General features: G+C 35.4%; 1 protein-coding gene across 1 annotated transcript; it reads right to left on the bottom strand.

The window, feature by feature from the left end:
- Positions 1 to 748: 748 nt before the first annotated feature.
- LOC110778884 (desmethyl-deoxy-podophyllotoxin synthase-like) lies at positions 749 to 19,963 on the bottom strand. The gene is made up of 3 exons (XM_021983427.2): positions 19,318 to 19,963; positions 2,850 to 3,177; positions 749 to 1,531 (listed from the first exon to the last, which is right to left on the bottom strand). Exons 1-3 carry the CDS (start codon positions 19,881 to 19,883, stop codon positions 926 to 928), a joined length of 1,500 nt encoding a protein of 499 aa, XP_021839119.1. The 5' UTR covers positions 19,884 to 19,963; the 3' UTR covers positions 749 to 925.
- Positions 19,964 to 20,524: the final 561 nt, after the last annotated feature.

Here is a 20,524-nt window from a genome sequence, read left to right on the forward strand (position 1 = left end):
TACTTCTTCCATTCTGAAAATATCGCATCATGATTGACTTTTACTGTTCTAACACATTACATTGACTCTTAATATCTCAAATTGTATGCACGTAAAAATTAAAAAAAAAATAATATTCAGAAAATATATATCGATACGAATATAAAATGACCCCACACGACTACAATTTTCTTACGTACGAATCACAAAAAATAGTCAAAGTCGTGGCGTGAATAGTGTAAAAAACAAAATGGTTGGTATTTCCGGAATGGAGAAAGTATAAGACAGTGATAAGCAAAGCTTGTACAGTACCAAACAGGTAAACAACACTACCTTTGTTTAATAATGTACTATCTTTGTTTTAAAATAACCTTTACGCTTTTTGTGTTAGGTTATGTTATGTTCCTTTCATTCCAATTGTTAATTTCAGAAAAATCATTTCAGATAAGTTTAGATAAGTTCGATTCGAGAAAGATAGGAGTTGACTAAATACAATTTATAACTAATTTAAAATAAGTTTTGATAAGTTTTAATAACTTCAGATAATTAAATTCAAATAAGTTCAGTTAAGTTGAAATAATTTCAGAAAAGTAAGAAAATTTTAATATGTGTACCTTTACTTACAATTTACAATAGTAGGTTGATCATTCATAAGGACCACATATATAAAATATGGAAAATAGTTGGGCCTGCCCCAGGTTAATAATAGATAAAATGGGGAAAATAGTTGGGCCTGTCCCAAATTAACCAACAAAAACTAAGCACTTGCTTATTCCATAACATATTAACATATATTAGAGTTTTCTCTAATGATACATTGAAATCGGATTACAACAACACACATGCACCAATCAAATAATCAATCATTACAAAATGCATAATATATTACATCAAAGATCTTTATTTAACTTAAAGTTGTGTTCATCATGTCTTAACAGTCGACTATTTAAAAGGGGGTAGGAATTGCAAACAAATTGTTTTTCCTTCTCATTGTCAAGCCATAAGATTCATCCATGTCTAGATCTTCAGGTTGAACCCCATAAGGCAACTTCCAATCAAAATGGTAGAGCAACGCAGCTAACCCTAGCTCAACATTAGCTACCCCTAGTGTTATACCGGGGCACCTTCTCCTTCCAGCACCAAAAGGAATCAGCTCGAAATTATTTCCTTTATAATCTATTGAAGAGTCTTCAAATCTCTCGGGACTAAATTTTTCAGGGTCATGCCAATATTTGGGATCCCTTGCAATAGCCCATGCATTGACAACCACCCGGGTTTTGGCGGGTATATCATAAGAATAAATTTGACATCTCTCCATAGATTCTCTCGGGACCAAAAGAGGGACGGGTGGATGGAGCCGTAAGGCTTCTCTTACTACGTGTTTCAAGTACTTGAGCTCGTGTAGCTTCGTCTCATCAACTCCTCCTTTCTCTTGGTACACTCGTCGTACCTCGGCTTGCGCCTTCTCCATTACTTTTGGGTTCTTTAGCAACTCGGACATTGTCCATTCTAGTGTTGCTGATGAATTCTCACTTCCACCTCCTAGAAGCTCCTATAAATTACATAAAAGAGTCTTCAAATCATTATGCACCAAAACATTCAATTAATTAATTAGGTTAGGTCCTTTCACCTAATTTTCACTTATTTAAACTTTTCTAAATCGTAAACTATATTTTTACTTAATTGACCTTAAATGAAAGTATCAAATTTATTTGCGGAACTTATCTATTACTATATACTAAAAGAGACACCAGGAATGACACGTGTCATTTCCTGGTGAACAATTTTCCCGCCATAAACTCTTTCCTAAAAAGACATATTTATTTTATTCTTTTTTTATTTTCTCTCCATTTGTATAAATGTTTATATATGGAAAAAAAATATAGGATTATGGAATATGCCATTATTAAAATTTTGGTAAAATTTTAGTCAAACTGTCATATCAATAATAAAAAATATTCTTACTCGATATTTTGGTCAAATTAGCATATTAAATATATCAAATATTTTAGTCAGATCATCATATTAAACATATAAAATATATAATACGTAGTATGTTAAAATATGATAAAATGAGTACATTCGAGATTATTAATTACGCAATAGATTTAAGGGATAAATAATTCAATTAAAATTTTTATAAAAAAGATGGTCAAATAATAATTTTTAAATATCCGTGCGTGCACGGGACCTAATCTAGTTTTAACACTATTCCTATAAACTGCGTTGACTATCAATTGTAATTTATACTTAAGAAAAAATATAGTCATATGAGATCTTGTTATAATCGTCTCATTATATAATTTATAATATCATTTTTTTTATAATTGTTACCCATTGATAATTAAAGATAATAATTGAAATATTGCATTGGCAAACGTGACAAAAAAACGTGCCAACTAAAAAGAACGGATGAAGTATTAGACTATGTTCTCTCTTTTTTTTGGTAAGTAAGAATATTAGGCTATGTTCTCCTTCTCTTATTTTATTGCTTATTACTTGTTCATATTAAAATCAAAGCATATAAGAAAGACTAAACCAGAAAAGTCAAAAAACATTCAGAACAGATCAGAGGAGAAAAATTCAGACCAGGCCATATTAGAAAAATTCAGACCAGACCTAAAAAAATAAGACCAAGTCAAACCAGACCAGGAACTATAAAAATCAGACTAGAACATACCCGGTGAAGAGAACATAACCTAATACGAAAAATAAGTAAAAATAAGACCAGACCAAACTAGTCCATGAGCTAGAAAATTCAATTCAGACAGGACTAAGTAAAGAGAACATAGCCTAATACGAAAAATAAGGTGAACATAACCTGTCTTATGCTATTCGATATAGGTTTTAAGAACTATTTATCAACTTACCACAATAACTCCTTTGATATTATCAGTTGACATGGAAAAATCACCAGGATTGTCAACATTGTCCTTGTGATATTTCAGAAGAACATCCACTAAATCTTCATGATCTTGTTTACCCTGTTTCTTCTTAAACTGGTGATCAGCAATAATAGGATCAAGTATTCGATCTGATTCCTTGGTAAACTTTTGAAATTTAGCCTTACTAATTGTTTTAAGAAATGTAATCGAAGGGTAAACATCTGCTGGGCAAAATCCAGTGCAAGTTTGTGTTACTCCTGCTGTATATGCTCTTAATGCTGCTTGCTCGTTTCCTTTTGTGCCAAATGTTGCCCTGAAAAATCCAAAACCATCAAGACGATTGCATAATAAGATAAGGGATTGTTCGGTATCATTTTTAGTCACGCCATGATTTTTAACCAAACTTGTATACGTATATCTAGGTGTAATAGATTATTTCACTAAAGCCAAATGTTGTGTTAGTTGTCTAACTTATTACGAGAAGATCATCATTATCATTAGGCATTGCGTTTAAAAAGTCTCCTGTAACAAGCGGGGTAAGAGGGGTCGAATATATGCAACCTTGCTCTGCAATTACAGAGAGGTTGTTTCTAATTCACCCATACACCATAACGGGACGGGACGACTATCTTCTACTTCATGGAAAGAAAGCTAAGAGGTTTTGAAAGCCATTTTAATTTAGTCTACTATTTTCCCTGTTTCACAATAAATGCATCATTTCGCATTTTTGCACTATTCAATTACCAACATGGACCCTATTTACTTCTAATACGTACATAAAGACAACATTTTTGGTTCATAATTGTTATGGGTTAATCTCATTATATATTTTCAAAATATCTAATTTTTGTAATTTTGTTATTAATATGTAACTAAAAATATTGATGGTCAAAGGCTCAAAGCTAGTATAAAGAGTACGGAAAGTCCAAATGATGCATCTATTATATATGAAACGTAGGAAATCCAAAGCAGAAAAACAAATGAATCTTTGGCTCCATAAAAAAATGGACACGTTCTTCAATCGAAAAAAGGACATGTATTACGAGATCGAAAATCTGGGTTATTATTATTATTATTATTATTATTATTATTATTATTATTGAGCGGAATTTAAATGACGGGCAAAGGTAAATAGTGAGCATAAAGTACCCGAAGATCACAAATATTTGTTGAAAGAATATCTCCTTTATCACAAAAGCTTGATTTTTTACCTATGCATCATGATTTTTGTTTTGGCAAATAAAATCATGATTTTTCACCTATACATCTGTGTTTTTTAATCAAAAAAATGTGTTCTTTTAGCATGTACACATATATATTACTTCCTTCGTTTTTATTTATATGGCACAATTTTCTTTTGTGAAAATTCCTTTTTAGTTGATATAATTCTATTATGGAAAGTTTTCTATGGTGAATTATCATATTTATCCTCATTTTTTTGTGATTGGGTGAAAGTGATGGTTGGTTGGTTTGTTGTTATTAAGGAGCACTTTTGTCCTTTAACTTTCTCTTTTACCTCTCCTTAATATGTGTGCCAAAATCAATTATGTTATGTAAATAAGAATGGATGAAGTATAATTCCTCTGTTTCATAAAGTTCTTTACAGTTACTATTTGCATAGATTCCAATGCAATATTTAACTACTAATATATTTAATTTCGTATGTGAAAAAAATATAAAAAAGTTGATATTCTGAAAATACATACCGAAACCAATCTAACAAGATCTTATATGTAACTTTTTTATGTATATAATCGATAGTGAAATTTACGGTCAAAATTTTCATACTTTGAACACATATTCCAAAGCATAAATAACTTTCAGAAACAAAGGTAGTATATCATAATCACTCGGTAGTCGGCACCATAGTCCACTAATTGATCATCGAGAGCTAAGCAAGTGAAGAAGATAAGGTACGTAACCATAAAGATGATAAAAGTGTGCACTAATCGTTGTCCCCTTCCTTAATACTGTAGAAATCCTATGTTAAAAGAAAGAAAAAAAACTGTAGAAATCACTCAATCAGGCTGCAATAAAATATGGAGGGCAAAATTGAGGGACCGGTGGGACCATGACCTCTCTATTATGTACAAAAATTAAATATGGTAAATTTGTTAAAAATGATTTTTTATAACCCATTTTGTGAGAAAGGATCTTATACTTCCTCCGTTTCAGAAATATCGCACCATTTATTTTTTACACTATTCAAACTACGACTTTGCCTATTTTTGTGATTCGTACGTAAGAAAATTTTAGTCATGTGGGGTTATGTTAGATTTATATCAATAGATATTAAGAGTCAAATTAATGATTAGAGGAGTAAAAGTCAATCACGGTACGATATTCCCGGAACGAATGAAGTATAACTTTGGTGAAATCACACCTTAAAGTGTTAAAATATTCAAAGAAAATAAAATATGAAAATAATAAAATATTACTAGTGTAGTTCTTAGGGTAAAAAAAATCATAAAATAAGAAAATTATAAAATATTACTAGTGGCATTTTGGTATACATCTTGGCCACTTGATTTTACATCATTATGCCGCTGAATAAATCTGTAAATAAAACAAACATTTGGAACAGAAAAAAAAATGATAAAGCTGAATATAAAGGTCAAAAAAAAGCTATGACAAGAAAAAAAAAATTATCTCTGTTTGAGTAAGTATAATGTTTGGGTGTCACCTTTTACATTTATCACCTTTTGGGTCCTATATTATTATTATTTCCATCGTTAATCTACTATTAACTTTCCAGTCAAAACTAACCCAAACAAACAAAAGGTTAGTCCCCTTTGTCAAATGTTTAATCCCCTCCACGTGTTAGCTACGTACCGGTTCGTTTGTATGCAAATCATGTCAACCATTAACCAATGAAAATTAAGTAGAAATTGTGCCCAGTTAGTAATGATGATTATAGGAGATTAAAACATTATTTAGGGAAGGAAATTAAATCAATATTTTATAAGAAGGATATATAATTTCAAATCGTTTTCTTTTTTAAAATTAGATGTTAATTAATCTTTAGTTATAATTAATTTTTCATCCAATTCCATTTTTCATCACCCAAGATCCTCAAAATTGTCTTTCATAAACTCTCATTCTCATATCAATCACCAATAAAATAAAACAAAATAAACTCAAACAAAACAATTAATGTCAAATTCATCACTAATGGAATAATATTTTCAACGCTCATTAGAGATAATTAAAGGAATCCCCCCATTCCCTAGAATCTTCAACATCCGTTTCATCTTTCTTCTCAAAATCAATCGAAAATTCGTTGCGGATTAAAAAGAAACACAACCAACAAAATCAACGGCTCCCCTCAAACTCACCTACATGCACTAAGTTTACGGTTTCGATGTTTATTGAGTTGATAGCAATTCTTGATGAATTTCATTGTTCTCCGGTTGAAAATTTGACCCGTTATATATTTTATTTTTTCGATTTTCACCCAAATTGGTGAATTATCTTCATCTACCATCTTCAGTCGCATATAACCAACAAAGTGTTGATTATCTAGATGAACTTACGGTCGCACCATTTCTAGGTTTGATGAGTTCATGTTCTTATAGAAAGTTAGTGAAAATTAATCTGGTTTTGGTGATGTTGTTAGGTACTCGATATGTGTCTACATTTTCTTGTTATTTTTCGGCATGCTCTATAAATTGATGCTAGTTTTGGTGTTCGGCGAATGAGATGAATCATATTTCAACATTACTTCCCAAATTCTTTGTAAAATAGGCATGGATAACGGGTGTTAATAGAAAAATGCAAGAGTTGTGACTTTATTTGTATTTTATGCATCTAATTGATTTTATTGTTTATAATATGCTCATTTGGTGAATAATGGGTTGGGCTATGGCCGGTTAACTCAACATAATTTGTGTTTAAGGTCCCAAAGGGTGAAAAAAAAGTGTAGGTCCTAAAAGGTGAAAAACATGAAAGTTAGGACCCCAACACATTAGTTTAACTCTTTTTATATATGTATACATATGGTTGGTGTGGTTAACGGTGAGTTAACTTGTCGGAAAATGAGTTTGAGGTCATAAAGGGTGGAAAAAAAAAAGTATATGTCCTAAACGGTGAAAAATGTGAAATGTGAATCCCCATTGTTTAGCTTAACTCATATCTGTTTCAAAATAATAGGGACAATTCGACTTTTGACACTATTCACAAATTTCAATTTGATCACATTTGTGATTTATGGGTAAAGAAAAATATAGTCGTGCGAGATCTTGTTTGATTCGTCTCGATATATACTTTTGGAGTATTAATTTTTTTTTAATTTTTACCAATACAAAATTAGAGATATTAATGAACAAACAATATGCAATACAAAAAAAAAGCTCTCAATGGAAGGAAACAAAGAAACCCAAGAAAACCCAAAAACTCAAGAAGAACATGGCCAATTAACAAGATCTACCAAGAAGACTAAACGTAAAATTACACATTTGATTTTTGAGAAGAATAATTGCCAAGATGAACAGATGGAGGATGCTTTGGGTGGAGATTTGAACCGAGAAGCAGCGACAGAAAATGCAGGCAATTCACGAATTGCCCAATCAACACCCACATCCTTCAGAGATATGCTCAGAGGTAATCACAATGCTATGGCCACACCAGTACAACATACAATTGAGGAAGATGATGATGATGACGTTTCTGATGATGATGTCGCACCAGAGGAATTGGTGCAGGATGATAAATGCCCAACAATTTTGCTTACCAAAGAAGAGAAACGAAGAATGCGAAAGCCATGGAGAAATACCCTAATCATCAAGATGTTTGACGGTAAGATGGGCTATATGGGCCTAATGAGGAAATTGAAGAAGAAATGGAGTATTCGGGGGGAATTATCTCTCACTAACATTGGTTGTAATTATTTCATTGCGCGTTCCACAAGCGCAGTAGATTACAATTTTGTCTTAACGCAGGGGCCTTGGCTAATTGATGATTGTTATTTGACAATTCGAAAATGGATCCCTAATTTTATACCGGATGAATCTCCGATCAAGGTCTTAACAGCTTGGGTGCGAATCCCGAACTTATCAGTGGAGTACTTTAACATTAACTTTCTGAACAAAATAGGCTCCAAGATTGGCAAAGTGCTAAGAGTGGACAAGGCCACAGCTCAAGCAGAAAGGGGACAATTCACACGTATCAGTGTGGAAATAGACCTCTCAAAGCCACTTCTGTCTAAATTCTGGTTGAAAGGCAGAATGGAGAGTGCAATATGAAGGTATAAAAATGATTTGCTATAATTGTGGGAGATTGGGGCACAATGAGGAGAAATGTCTTTCAAACCAACACTCTGGTGTGCCTGGACTCAAGAACACCAGTGAACAATCCCAACCCCCTCTACTACATAATCAGGAACCACAATTAAAACCTGAAGAGAAGGAGGAGTTTGGCTCATGGATGCTAGTTAAAAAGCCCATTCCGCAAAAGAAATCCTAGACCAGAGAAAAGTAATGTTCAGGCAGCCGGAGCAGACACGACTGGTGGTGATAGAACGGCGGAAAAAAAAGCCAAAAATATTACTGTCCTGAGAAAGTCAACACCCAAAGATACTGTGAGTAAAAAGAGGGATTCAGGATCAAGATTTACTATTTTAAGTAATCCACAACCTGTTTTAGAGGAGCAAATCACGGGCCTAAGTCAAATTAATTTGACAAGGGAAGATATAGATTGTACTACATTCAGTACGATGGACCTTGGTACTGGTAAGAAATTAAGTGCAAATTTGGCCCCCAAAAATATATCCTTCAAAGTAGGAGCATCAACAGGCAATATTCAGAGATCAAATGTTACTAAAACTCCTGTGAAAATATACTAGGAAAAAAGGAAACTTCCCATACAAGGGGCAATTAGAATCCTACATGAAGTCAATCCTAATGCCATCACTACAGCTAGCCCTATGCAAATCACAGACACTCAACAAGGTAAAGAAAACGCCCCCATCATATTTACAGCCAATACCAAGCCAGCTCAATTGCACCCTAACCCTCACCAGTCAATCACTCCAAGCTCCTTACTCAATGAATCTCACATCTCTCCAACACCCTTCTGTCATCAAGCTCCTGACCCCCCCGGAGAAAACACTTTGTGTAGGTCGGATCATGGAGCAACCCTACCTAGTGGTAGAGACCCCCCTGACGAATGCGATGGAGGTGAGAATAGACACGTGGATGGAGAAACCTCCAACAGCACCGAAGTTGGTAGTGACACTGCTAATTCCTGTTGACACCCAACGCATTCTGCGATTCATCACCCAAGCATATCTGTCCATACACCCCTCAATACCAGTTTTAATGGAAGATAGACAACCAAATTTAGCCCCGGATACGCTACCTATTTCTTGTTTGGTATGGAATGTACGAGGAGCAGGAAGCAGTGCCTTTGTTACAGCTCTCAAAGAGGTTCTTCGAACCAACAAGACCCTGGTTTTTGCACTCATTGAGACCCACATGGGAGGTGAGCAGGCCTTAAAAATTTCCTCCATAATGGGTTACTCTAGTCACACAAGGGTTGATGCTTTGGGTTTTAGTGGTGGAATATGGGTATATTGGAAGCCGACCTTAGTCAGAGTGGAACCCATCATCAAACATAATCAACATATCACCATGAACATTACCAAGACAGGCGGGTTACCTTGGTTCTTCACTGTTGTTTATGCTAGTCCTGACCCCTCCAAAAGGAAGGAACTATGGGCAGAACTGAATGAATTTGCCTTGACTCATGACAAGTCGTGGCTAATGGCCGGGGACTTTAATGACACCCGCTTTCCCTCTGAACGCAGCAGCTCATGTGCTGAAACCACTCGAAAATCAGCTCTGTTTAACGAGTGGATTGAAGATATGCAGTTGTTGGAAGTTGAGTTCTCGGGAGCCTCCCACACTTGGGCTCGAGGGCTAACTCCTGAAATAAGACAAAGTGCGCGTCTTGACCGTGCTATGTGCAATGACAAGTGGAGCCTCCGGTTCTCTGCAGCAAGAGTTAAACATCTGCCAGCGACCCAATCGGACCACTGCCCATTATTCATATCCCCCAATGGTTTTGCACCACTCCACATCATCAACCGACCATTCGGGTTCCAAGCAGCGTGGATGACTCATGAGAACTTCCAAGATTTTGTTCATGAAAAATGGGATAAGAACGATTCACTTGAGGTAGCACTGAAATAAACTTTCTGCTGATCTGCAACTGTGGAACATGGATGTTTTTTGGTAATATTTTTCAACAGAAAAGAGCTTTGCTAGCCCGGATTGCAGGCATTCAAAGGGTGATGTCAGAAAGAAAGGATCGCAGGCTTATGAGACTTGAACAGACACTACGGCAGGAACTAGATGAGATCCTTCTAAGAGAAGAGTTAATGTGGTATCAAAAGTCTCGAATTGAATGGCTCAAACATGGAGACCGCAACACAACTTTCTTCCAACTTAGCACCATCACACGAAGATGGAAGAACAGAATCACAGCCATCAAAGGGGAAATGATGAGTGGTTATTTGATAATAATAGCATTAAAAACCACATTGTCAAGTACTTTTCCAATCTCTTTACTGAAGAAGGGATTGGCAACCCATATGTAGTTCCACAAGATGTTTTTCCTGAGCTTACTAGAAGAGACTGGGATCAGCTGCCCAGACCATACTCTTTTTTGGAGGTGGATATGGTTCTATAACAGATGGGCTCGTTGAAAGCACCAGGACCAGATGGCTATCAAGCCCTTTTTTTCCAAAAAACCTGGGAGTTGGTGGCTGACAATGTCCGTGAGATGGTGATAAATGTGCTGGAAGGGAAAGGCATGCCCAACAACCTGAACAACACGCACCTGGTTCTTATACCTAAGATAGAACATCCTGAATCAGCAGCTCACTTCAGACCTCTTGGCCTCTGTAACGTGGCCTACAAAATGATAACCAAAGTCATTATCAATAGGATTAAGCCACTGCTCCCAATCTTAATCTCGAACACTCAATCTAGCTTTTACAATATTGTGATTATGCAGGAAGTTATCCATACAATGCGTAAGAAGCAAGGGTTGAAGGGAATGATGGCAATAAAAATTGATTTTGAGAAAGCCTACGACCGGTTGAGATGGTCCTTTATTCGAGACACGCTACTTCAGATGAACCTGCCTGTCCTTATGGTTAATGTCATCATGGAATGCATCACGATAGCCTCACTTCAAGTTATATGGAACGGTGAACCGACTCAGAGTTTCACACCAAGTAGGGGAATACGTCAGGGTGATCCTCTATCACCATACATATTTGTCATGTGCATGGAACGACTCTACCAAACAATAGAAGAGGCCATTGTTGGCAATTTATGGAAACCAATTCGTGCCAGTAGAAATGGACCGCTTCTCTCGAACCTCTTTTTTGCTGATGACATAGTCCTTTTCGCGGAGGCAAGCCCCAATCAAGCTCATATAATTCGAGATTGTCTAGAACGATTCTGCTCGACTTCTGGACAAAAGATCAGTCTTCCCAAATCTCGAATTTATTTCTCCAGGAATGTAAGTGACACTTTGAATGCAGAGGTCAGCAATATCCTAGGAATGGAGTCCACTTCAGACTTGGGGCTCTATTTAGGGATGCCCACTCTAACAAGTAGAGTCACAAAAGACACATTTGGTCATCTTTGTGAAAAGATTGATAGACGTATCTTGGGTTGGAAACCGAAATATCTTTCTCTTGCGGGTCGTATAACTCTAGCCAAATCAACCATCTCCACCATGGCCTTCTACTCAATGCAATCAGCTAAGATCCCAAGGGGTGTTTGCAATGAGATTGACAAGAAGACTAGGAGATTTATTTTGGGAGGAGATGATGAACATAAAAGGGTGCATCTGATTGCCTGGGATACTCTACAGAAGCCCCTTTCAAATGGTGGCTTAGGTGTTCGTTCAGCCCAACAAGCAAACGCAACATTCTTAACCAAACTGGGGAGGAGGGTCTTAACTGAGCCTAACTCTCTCTGGTCTAGAGTACTACGGTCGAAGTATTGTAAGGGTCATTGTGACATCGACATGTTTGTGCCCAAACCTGGGATGTCGAATGTATGGTCGGGAATAACAGAGAATGCAAAGTTGTTATGTGAAGGTGCAAGGGTGGCAGTTGGCAATGGAAACTCAACCTTATTCTGGGATCACAAATGGGCAACTCCCACTCCTTTGATTGATCTGGTTACGCAACCCATTCCGGACATGCTGCTAGGAGCTACGATAGAGGAGATGTGGGAACATAACGTAGGGTGGAAGTGGGAGACATTTGCCCCATTTCTACCCCAGAATGTACTGAAATTGATTGAATCCCATGAGCTTAAAAATGACCCAGAATTGGGTGATCTTGTATACTGGAAGGTGGGTACGAAAGGCAAGTTTACAATCAAATCGGCCATTAGCATTATGAGGAATGTTAATGACTCAATTGATGATGATACTTGGGATTCCATTTGGAAAGCTTCGGTCCAACAGAGGATAAGAGCATTCATGTGGCTGGCATTCCATGATCGCCTCATGGGAAACGCCAATCGATTCAAGAGGAATATGACCTCTGATCCGAAGTGCTTTATTTGTGATGCTAGGGAAGATTCAAAGTTGCATATTCTGAGGGACTGCCCCCTAGCTAAAATTGATATGGCGGAAACTTGGAGGCCCTGGAGATGAGATTTTCTTTTATCAAGTACCGTTGAAGTAGTGGCTAAAATTGAACCTTAACCATGTTGATGCTCCTGACATGCCTGTTTGGGCCACTCTTTTTGGTATTGCTCTATGGTGGATACGGAAATGGAGAAACAACATAGTTTTTTAGCGTAATAATGAAATACCTATTGACTATGGAGCTTTCATTCAAGTCCGTTATAGGGAGACTCGTCGCAGTCTGGAGGAGCTAGGAGAAATTAATGCTATTGCTAACAAGCAAGAAGAAAACAATGTGCGTTGGAAATATTCTCCTAATGGTTGGTTCGTACTTAATACGGACGGGGCGGCTAAAGGAAGTCTAGGACCGGCAGGAGGTGGAGCTATAATCAGGGATGAAAGTGGCAATTTTATTTTAGCAATCACAGCTAACTTCGGTCATTGCTCGGCCTTTAAAGCGGAGTTCATGGCCTTGGCTAGGTGGCTGGATATAGCTTATGAATTGCAGATCACGAAGCTAGAAATCCAGCTGGATAACATGGCCTGTGTACAACTACTTCAGAACAAAGCAATGGGAAGAAGTGAATGTGCTCACATTATCAACCACTGTCGCAAACTGATTGAAAAACCGAACTGGACCATAAAGGTGTGCCACGTATACCGTCAAGGCAACCGTGCAGCAGATTGGCTAGCTAGCCAAGGAGTTCTCCAGGACATCCGCATCAGCTTTATTGATCACATTCCATTAGCCTTGTATCGTATCTTAATGGAGGATATTAGAGGAGTTTCTACAACTCGTCTAATACCTACATAAGTTGCGTCTGTAGGCCTTAGTTTTTCTTTCTTTTTGGTCTGCTTTTACATTCTGTTTTTTTTACTTTTCTTTTCTTGAAGCTGTGCTTCCACACTTGAATCAAAAAAAAAAAAATTGAACAAACATTTACATTGACAAGGGTGAAAAGGTAAACTGTCCCCATTATTTCGAAACAGATGGAGTATGCTCTAATGAATTGATAACTATGGCTTAATTATCCTTTGATATCACAATTATATAAGCTAACTTTTTAAATCGATAAGGGCCTATTGGTGAAAATTGATAAGTTATAACCGAGCATGTGTATGAGGTTACAGGTTTAAATCCCTCATCCTTTATCTGTGACTAGTTTTATATGCACTCGATATGATAAATGCTTGTAATTTAAAATGCATATAAAGTACATAAAACTCCTTAATACTTAATTGGTTAATTAGTTTTCTCTGTTTTTATTAGTATTTTTTCCTAGTTTTACTACCTAACGAGTTTGTGAGTACGGTAAGTATCTTTTAAACTGATTCTACTTTATGTCGTAATGTAAAATGTTACTGTACTTGATTTTTTTTTTTTTTTTCCAATTTAAGGGAGTGAAAGTCATTTTTTTAATGTCACCCCGGACATTGGATTATCAATTTATGCAATAGAAATTTGTATTGGCTCATTCTCACAAAAATAATAGGAAATTTTGTGAAACACTACCTTTAAGTTTGGTGGTTTTGTGAATTGCTACCTTATAAAAACTTTTTAAAATTTAACTACCTTATAAGTTTGGTTTGTTTGACTAACGCTACCATTTGACGTTTTTCGTTAATGTTTTCCGCCGTGTATTTGTTCTATTCTTTTAAATATCTCTGTTCATTTGTCGTTTTGTTCATTTGCCATACTAAATAACCGTTGTAGTGGAGTTCAAACACGGAAAACATCAATAAAAAAGGGCAAATGGTAGTGTTAGTCAAACAAACCAAACTTATAAGGTAATAAATATAATTTTCTCTTTAAAAGGTAGCAATTTACAAAACCATCAAACTTAAAGGTAGTGTTTCACCAAATTTCCAAAATAATACTCCCTCCATTTCTAAATGTTGTATCCATTTGGAATCTTGGGGGGTTTTTAAGAAAAATATAATCTTGATTTGTATGGGTATAAGTGTAATGATTGGGTGTAAGAGAAATGATTGTGTGTAAGAGAGAGAAAATAATAAAGAAATAAGAGAAAAAGTATATATTTTATTAATAATAATAAATCAGATTATAGGTTCTCTTCTCCCTCACTGGGCTAACATTACCAAACAAAATTCAACTAACATTACCAACAAAAATTCAAGAACATTACCAACAAAAATTACCATTATTCAAGAACAAAAATCACCAACAAAATTTCACCTTAATCGAACAAATTCAACGAACCCATAAAGTCGAACAAACAATTCACCGAAAATTAAAAAAAAAATCGAACAAAAATTCAACAACCCCAGAAAAATCGAAATTACCCAGAAAAATCCAGAAATTACCCAGAAAAATCGAACAAAAATTCAACAACCAGAAAAATCGAAATTACCCAGAAAAATCGAATAAAAATTCACCGAAATTACCCACAAAAATCGAACAAAAAATCACCGAAATTACCAAGAAAAATCGAACAAAAATTCAACGAATTTCACCACAAAAATCGAAGAAAAATTACCCTAGAAAAATCGAAGAATTACCCAGAAAAATCCCAAAAAAATCGAAGAATAATTACCCAGAAAAAAAGAGTTTTACCAAAAAAAAATCGAAGAAAAATTCAACAAAAATTCAACGAACCCAGAAAAAACGAACACAAATTCAAAGATTTTGAAGATTTAGAGGTCAAATTCGACCATGAAAACTCTAGATCTAGAATTTTTATGGTCGAATTTCACCATCTAAAGCCTTGATATAGAGTTTTTTTTTCAGAGAATGGTGGTGGAGGCAGCAAAGGCGGCGGAGGTGTGGTAGTGGTGGTGGTTGCGGAGGTTTTTGGTGGAGAGAGAAAAAATCTGATAATTCAATCTTAGAAAATTTCTTTGAATTTGGGTTCAATCTTGGAGGATTAATGGAGTTTTTGGAGGAGAGAGAAGTGTGAGTATTTGAATCTTGGAGGAGTAATGGAGTTTTTGGAGTTTTTGGAGGAGGAGTGAAATGGAGTTTTGGAGGAGAGAGAAAAAATGAATCTCGGAAAAAGAAAGAGTGAGAGACGTGTGAGGGACGAGAGGAGTGAGAGGAGAGAGATGGGGGGTTTTGGGGAAGTGGAAAGTAATTAAATAATTTTGGTTGGGGAAGTAAATTAATTAAATATTATGGGTGGGGAAAATTAGGTGGGAATATGGGTAGAATATTTAGGTATTATGGTAATTAGATTGAAATGTAAGGGTATTTTAGGAAAAAATATATGTCCAAAAATAGAAAAGATTCTAAGTGGATACAACATTATGAAACGACTAAAAAGGAAACGGATACAACAAAAAGAAACGGAGGGAGTATAAACAAACTTATGAGGAGTTTTCCTAAAACAAATATAAAAAAGACTCTTGAACATTTTGGTATCCGTGTAGAAAACGAAAATGGCAACTTTATGTTGTTTCATATTTTTATAGTTTTGATTAATCTATACCTAGTATTTAAAAACTCTAACCACAAAGTACACGTGTCACTCCTCTAAAGGCTCTCCCTTTCCATTGAAGTACAGGTGTCACTCCTCTAAAGGCTCTCATTTCCATTGAAAAAACTAGTGTGTGGCCCGGGCGATGCCCCGATTGCTACATTGAAAAGTTAAAATTTTAGATTTTTCTTGAGCTTAATATTTGATAAAATACATGTATACCATAAAGTGAAAAGCATCCATCTAGTTCGTCAACTACACAAACACACTATGTCGTTTATAATGGGAAATAATTTTTCAATTAAACCATCTTACAATTTGTATAATTTGCTTTCTAGTGGAATTAAGTGATTCAAATTAATAAATACCAAATTAGATATATGCAGCCATGCAAAGTATGCATTTCTATAGTTGATGCTTATGATATTTATGACATCATGTTTATTCATAGTTGTCATAATTCTTTAATTATTGAAGTATTATTTTTCTAAAATAGTCAATAAAAAATAAAAAGTCACATAAAAATGTAGTTGTTTTAGACTTCATGTTAACATTCATTTATAAATTAATGTGAAGAAATAAACCACAATTAGTTGTTAGTTAAGATGGTAATGAGAGTTATCATCCATACTTGAGGTCTGGAGTTCGAACCTCATTGTACGTATTAACCATTACGATGGAATTTTTATACCCCCACAGTTACCCCTCAAAATTAACCATTATCACTCTTGATGCCACTGCCTAGGCACCAACCATTTCAATTGCCCACTGCCACAAGCAGAAAGAGATAGAGTGAACATGGATCTGCAGATACCAGAGGCGACAAACTCCATCAACTTAGGTATTGGGTTTTTTTAATTCAACCTCCATGTCTCCAAAGCCAGAGTTTTGGTTGTCAAATTGGACCGCTGAAGCCATTTTAGAAACTCTTGAGTGGGAGGAGATGGAAGGAATATAAATTGACAACAATGATATATGGTATCTCTTCCTAAAGATGATGGCTGGCCAAAGATAGTTTTACCTGGTGATGTGACTCATGGTGCTATGATGGAGGAAGATTTTTGGGGGGAGAGAGGTTCGATGGGTGAGCTGAAGGAAAGGAGGATCATATTCTTTTCATTGAAGCAAACGGAAGATTACTAACCATTTCCCCATATAAAACCAATTATCACTTCATGCTTACAGTATCAATTATCATACACATTAGTAATTTACCAAGTCCATCAATGACCAACATTACTTATTTTAAATTTAGTTTTATATTATGTATGTATGTATCTGAAATTAATAAATTAAAAGATTATTTAGCTTTATTTGCTCAAAGTCACAAACCTAATATATAAATATCGTTCATCGTACGGATCCAAAAGCTAATAAACAACCATTAAGAACGGGATCATATGCTAATTTATACAATAATATTTGTTCCTTTAGGGCTTATACTTTAATATGGAATCTCCCCATACCCTGCCATTTAAATAATGCAACTAGCTTTTATACCCTACAATAATCAATCTAAATTAAACAAAAAACCAATCATGCAATATATATTACTACTAATTTCAATTCTCTTAAAAGTGAAAAATAATCATTGCTATTCTATCTCAAAATAGAAAAGAAACAATCATTACTATTTTAAAATTTCCAAATCAGTGGCTTTTCAATTTTTCCTAAAAAAAAGTCCAATTAAGTTAGTGTGTGGCATTACTTAGGACACATATTTGTCTAGTATATGATTATATCATATTAAGCTTAAAGGGGAAAATCTTAAACATGAACATGGCCGATACGTAATTTTGTCCTCCATTCCTAAAATAATACTTTATACATAGTACGTAAAACTCATTGAGGAAATGTATTCAACATTTATACGTATGCAACAACAAATAAAGGGCTATCTACCTACTACCTTTGTTCCTTATACTCCCTTCATCTCAGATTAGTAGTTACACTTACTTTTGCACAAAGTTTTAGGTGATAATTGATTGTTAATTTATTAATTATTATTTTATTGAAAAAGTAGATGTGATAGGAGTTAGTGGAGTATTTCTTTAATTGAATGAGAGAGAGTGTGGGGACAAAAAAATTAGGGGAAGAGAGAGACAATATAATAACTATGGGTTCATTCCTAATTTAGAAGTTTAACAACTAATCTGGGACGGGCGAAAAAGAAAAGTGTAACAACTAATCTGGGACGGGGGAGTAGTTTTTTACACTTATCACTACAAGAATTTGTATCTTTTATGACAACCTAATAACGACGGATCAAAAATCCCGTCGCAAAAGTCTTTTGCGACGCGAATAACCAAACAAAGACTTGAACAACCGTCGCAAATGTCTTGTATAACAGATTAATGACGAGATTTTCCATTAACGACGACCCCCTTTTATGACGGGTCCGCGACAGAAAATCCCGTCGTTAATCAACGATTATTGGCCTTTCGCGACGGAATTTCCCGTCGTTAATGGTACAATTTCTTGAGTGTATAATTTGGACATATATATTTTTTTTTTTTCGATGCAATATTTAACTACTAATATATCCAATTACGTATGTAAACAAATTATAAAAAAAGTATTCTGAAAATGCATACCGATACCAATCTAACAAATTAATTCTACGTGATAACACTTCGATGTACTTCATTCTAACAAGTACTCCATTCTTATTTACATGATACAATTGAGTTTTGAACATTATTCACACAACCTTCTTTGACTTCCCTTTGTGATTTATACTTAAGAAAAAACATAGTCGTGCGAGGTCTTGTTAGATTCGTCTCAATAAATATTTTTTAAATATCAATTTTTTTATAACTTTTTCTAATCCATAATTGAATATATTAATGTTTGAAATCGTGTATTGACAAATGTGATTAAATAATTGTGTCATATAAATAGAGGTGTCTTATAATTCGATTGTGTCATATATATAAATAAATAAGAACAGAGGAAATATATAATAGCGGAAATTTACAGTGAATTTTTTTTATACTTTGACCACATATCACTACAAGAATTTGTATCTTTAACGACAACCTAAGTACGACGGGTCAAAAATCCCGTCGCAAAAGCCTTTTTGCGACGGGGCTAACAACCAAACAAAGACGGGAATTGAACAACCGTCATAAATGTCTTTTATGACGGGTTAACGACGGGATTCTCCATTAATGACGGTCCCTTTTTATGACGGGTTCGCGACAGGAAATCCCGTCATTAATCAACGATTATTGGCCTTTAGCGACGGGATTTTCCGTCATTAATGGTACAATTTTTTGTAGTGTATTATAAGGTGTAAAGAACTTTTAGGAACGAATATAGTAATTACTGGAAGAGAAAAATTAAATTAAAACGATATTAATACATACCTACACATAACATCGCAAGCAAGGACAAAGAACTTGTTGCTAAGATTAACAACACCCCCAACTTCCTTCCCAATTGCCTTCACCATATTTGAAGTCTCCTCCTCCCTAATGAACCGGAACGAGTCAACTCGTTTCAAGGTAAACAACTCGAGCGTCGAAATCTTCCTCACTTGCCTCCAATACTCGCCGTAGGGTGCCAACCCTATGTCCTTACAATCATAGAACACTTCCTTGCCCACCATGAGCTCAGGCCGGTTACAAAACACCGCGTCATGAGTTTTCATCACCTCCCTCGCCATCTCGGCCGATGCGACAACGATCGTCGGTACTTGGCCGAGTTGTAGCATCATGACTCGGCCGTACTTCTTAGACAACTCGGTGAGGCGGCGGTGGGGGAGGGTATTTTTGGAAGAGAGGAGGTGGAGGTTGCCTATGAAGGGTAACTTTGGAGGGCATGGTGGTAATTTTGATGAGCTAGGGTTTTGCATGGATTTTATGACGTAGGCTAATAATAAGGTGGCTATAAAAGTTATGAAAATAGGGTATTGGAAAATAAGAGACTCCATTGTTCAATTGGTTTAGCTCTTGATGATGGAGTACATGCATGTGGATGTGCTATACATCTTCTGCACTCATATTTATATAGGAGGTGTATTATTGGGAGTTTGGGACAATTGACATGATATAAAGTTCAACCCACCTTCAAAAAACAATCAATAATGCAACAATACTACAGTATAAGAAATAAAAAATATGCGTGGAGTAGACCGGTTTGTTTCCCGTTCATTAGACGCGCGTGGCAAAATTGGTCCGAACTCGAAAAATCAACCTGATTGGTCTGACTTGTAACCCGAATTTGACATGAAATGACGACCCTAAATTAATTCGAAAACCAAATAGATCTGACTCGGCACCGAAATCGACTCGGAAGTGATTTGACCTGAAATGATTCGATATACGAACGACCCAAACCGAAGTAACCCGAACCGATTCACCCGAAACCAAATTAACTCGAATCGAAATTAACTATAGAATTTAAATCAACCCGAACCGAAGACCCCTAACCAATTCAGACCGAAGAGAAACTCAAATTTACCAATAGTTTAAATACAAGTTTTTTAGCTTTTAGCTTTTAATATATATATTTTAAAAAAAATTCTTAATTTTCCTTTTGTGCTATAGAAAAAGCTTTGATAACGTTATGATA

The sequence above is a fragment of the Spinacia oleracea genome, chromosome 2, assembly GCF_020520425.1.
Source record: "Spinacia oleracea cultivar Varoflay chromosome 2, BTI_SOV_V1, whole genome shotgun sequence".
NCBI lineage: Eukaryota > Viridiplantae > Streptophyta > Magnoliopsida > Caryophyllales > Amaranthaceae > Spinacia > Spinacia oleracea.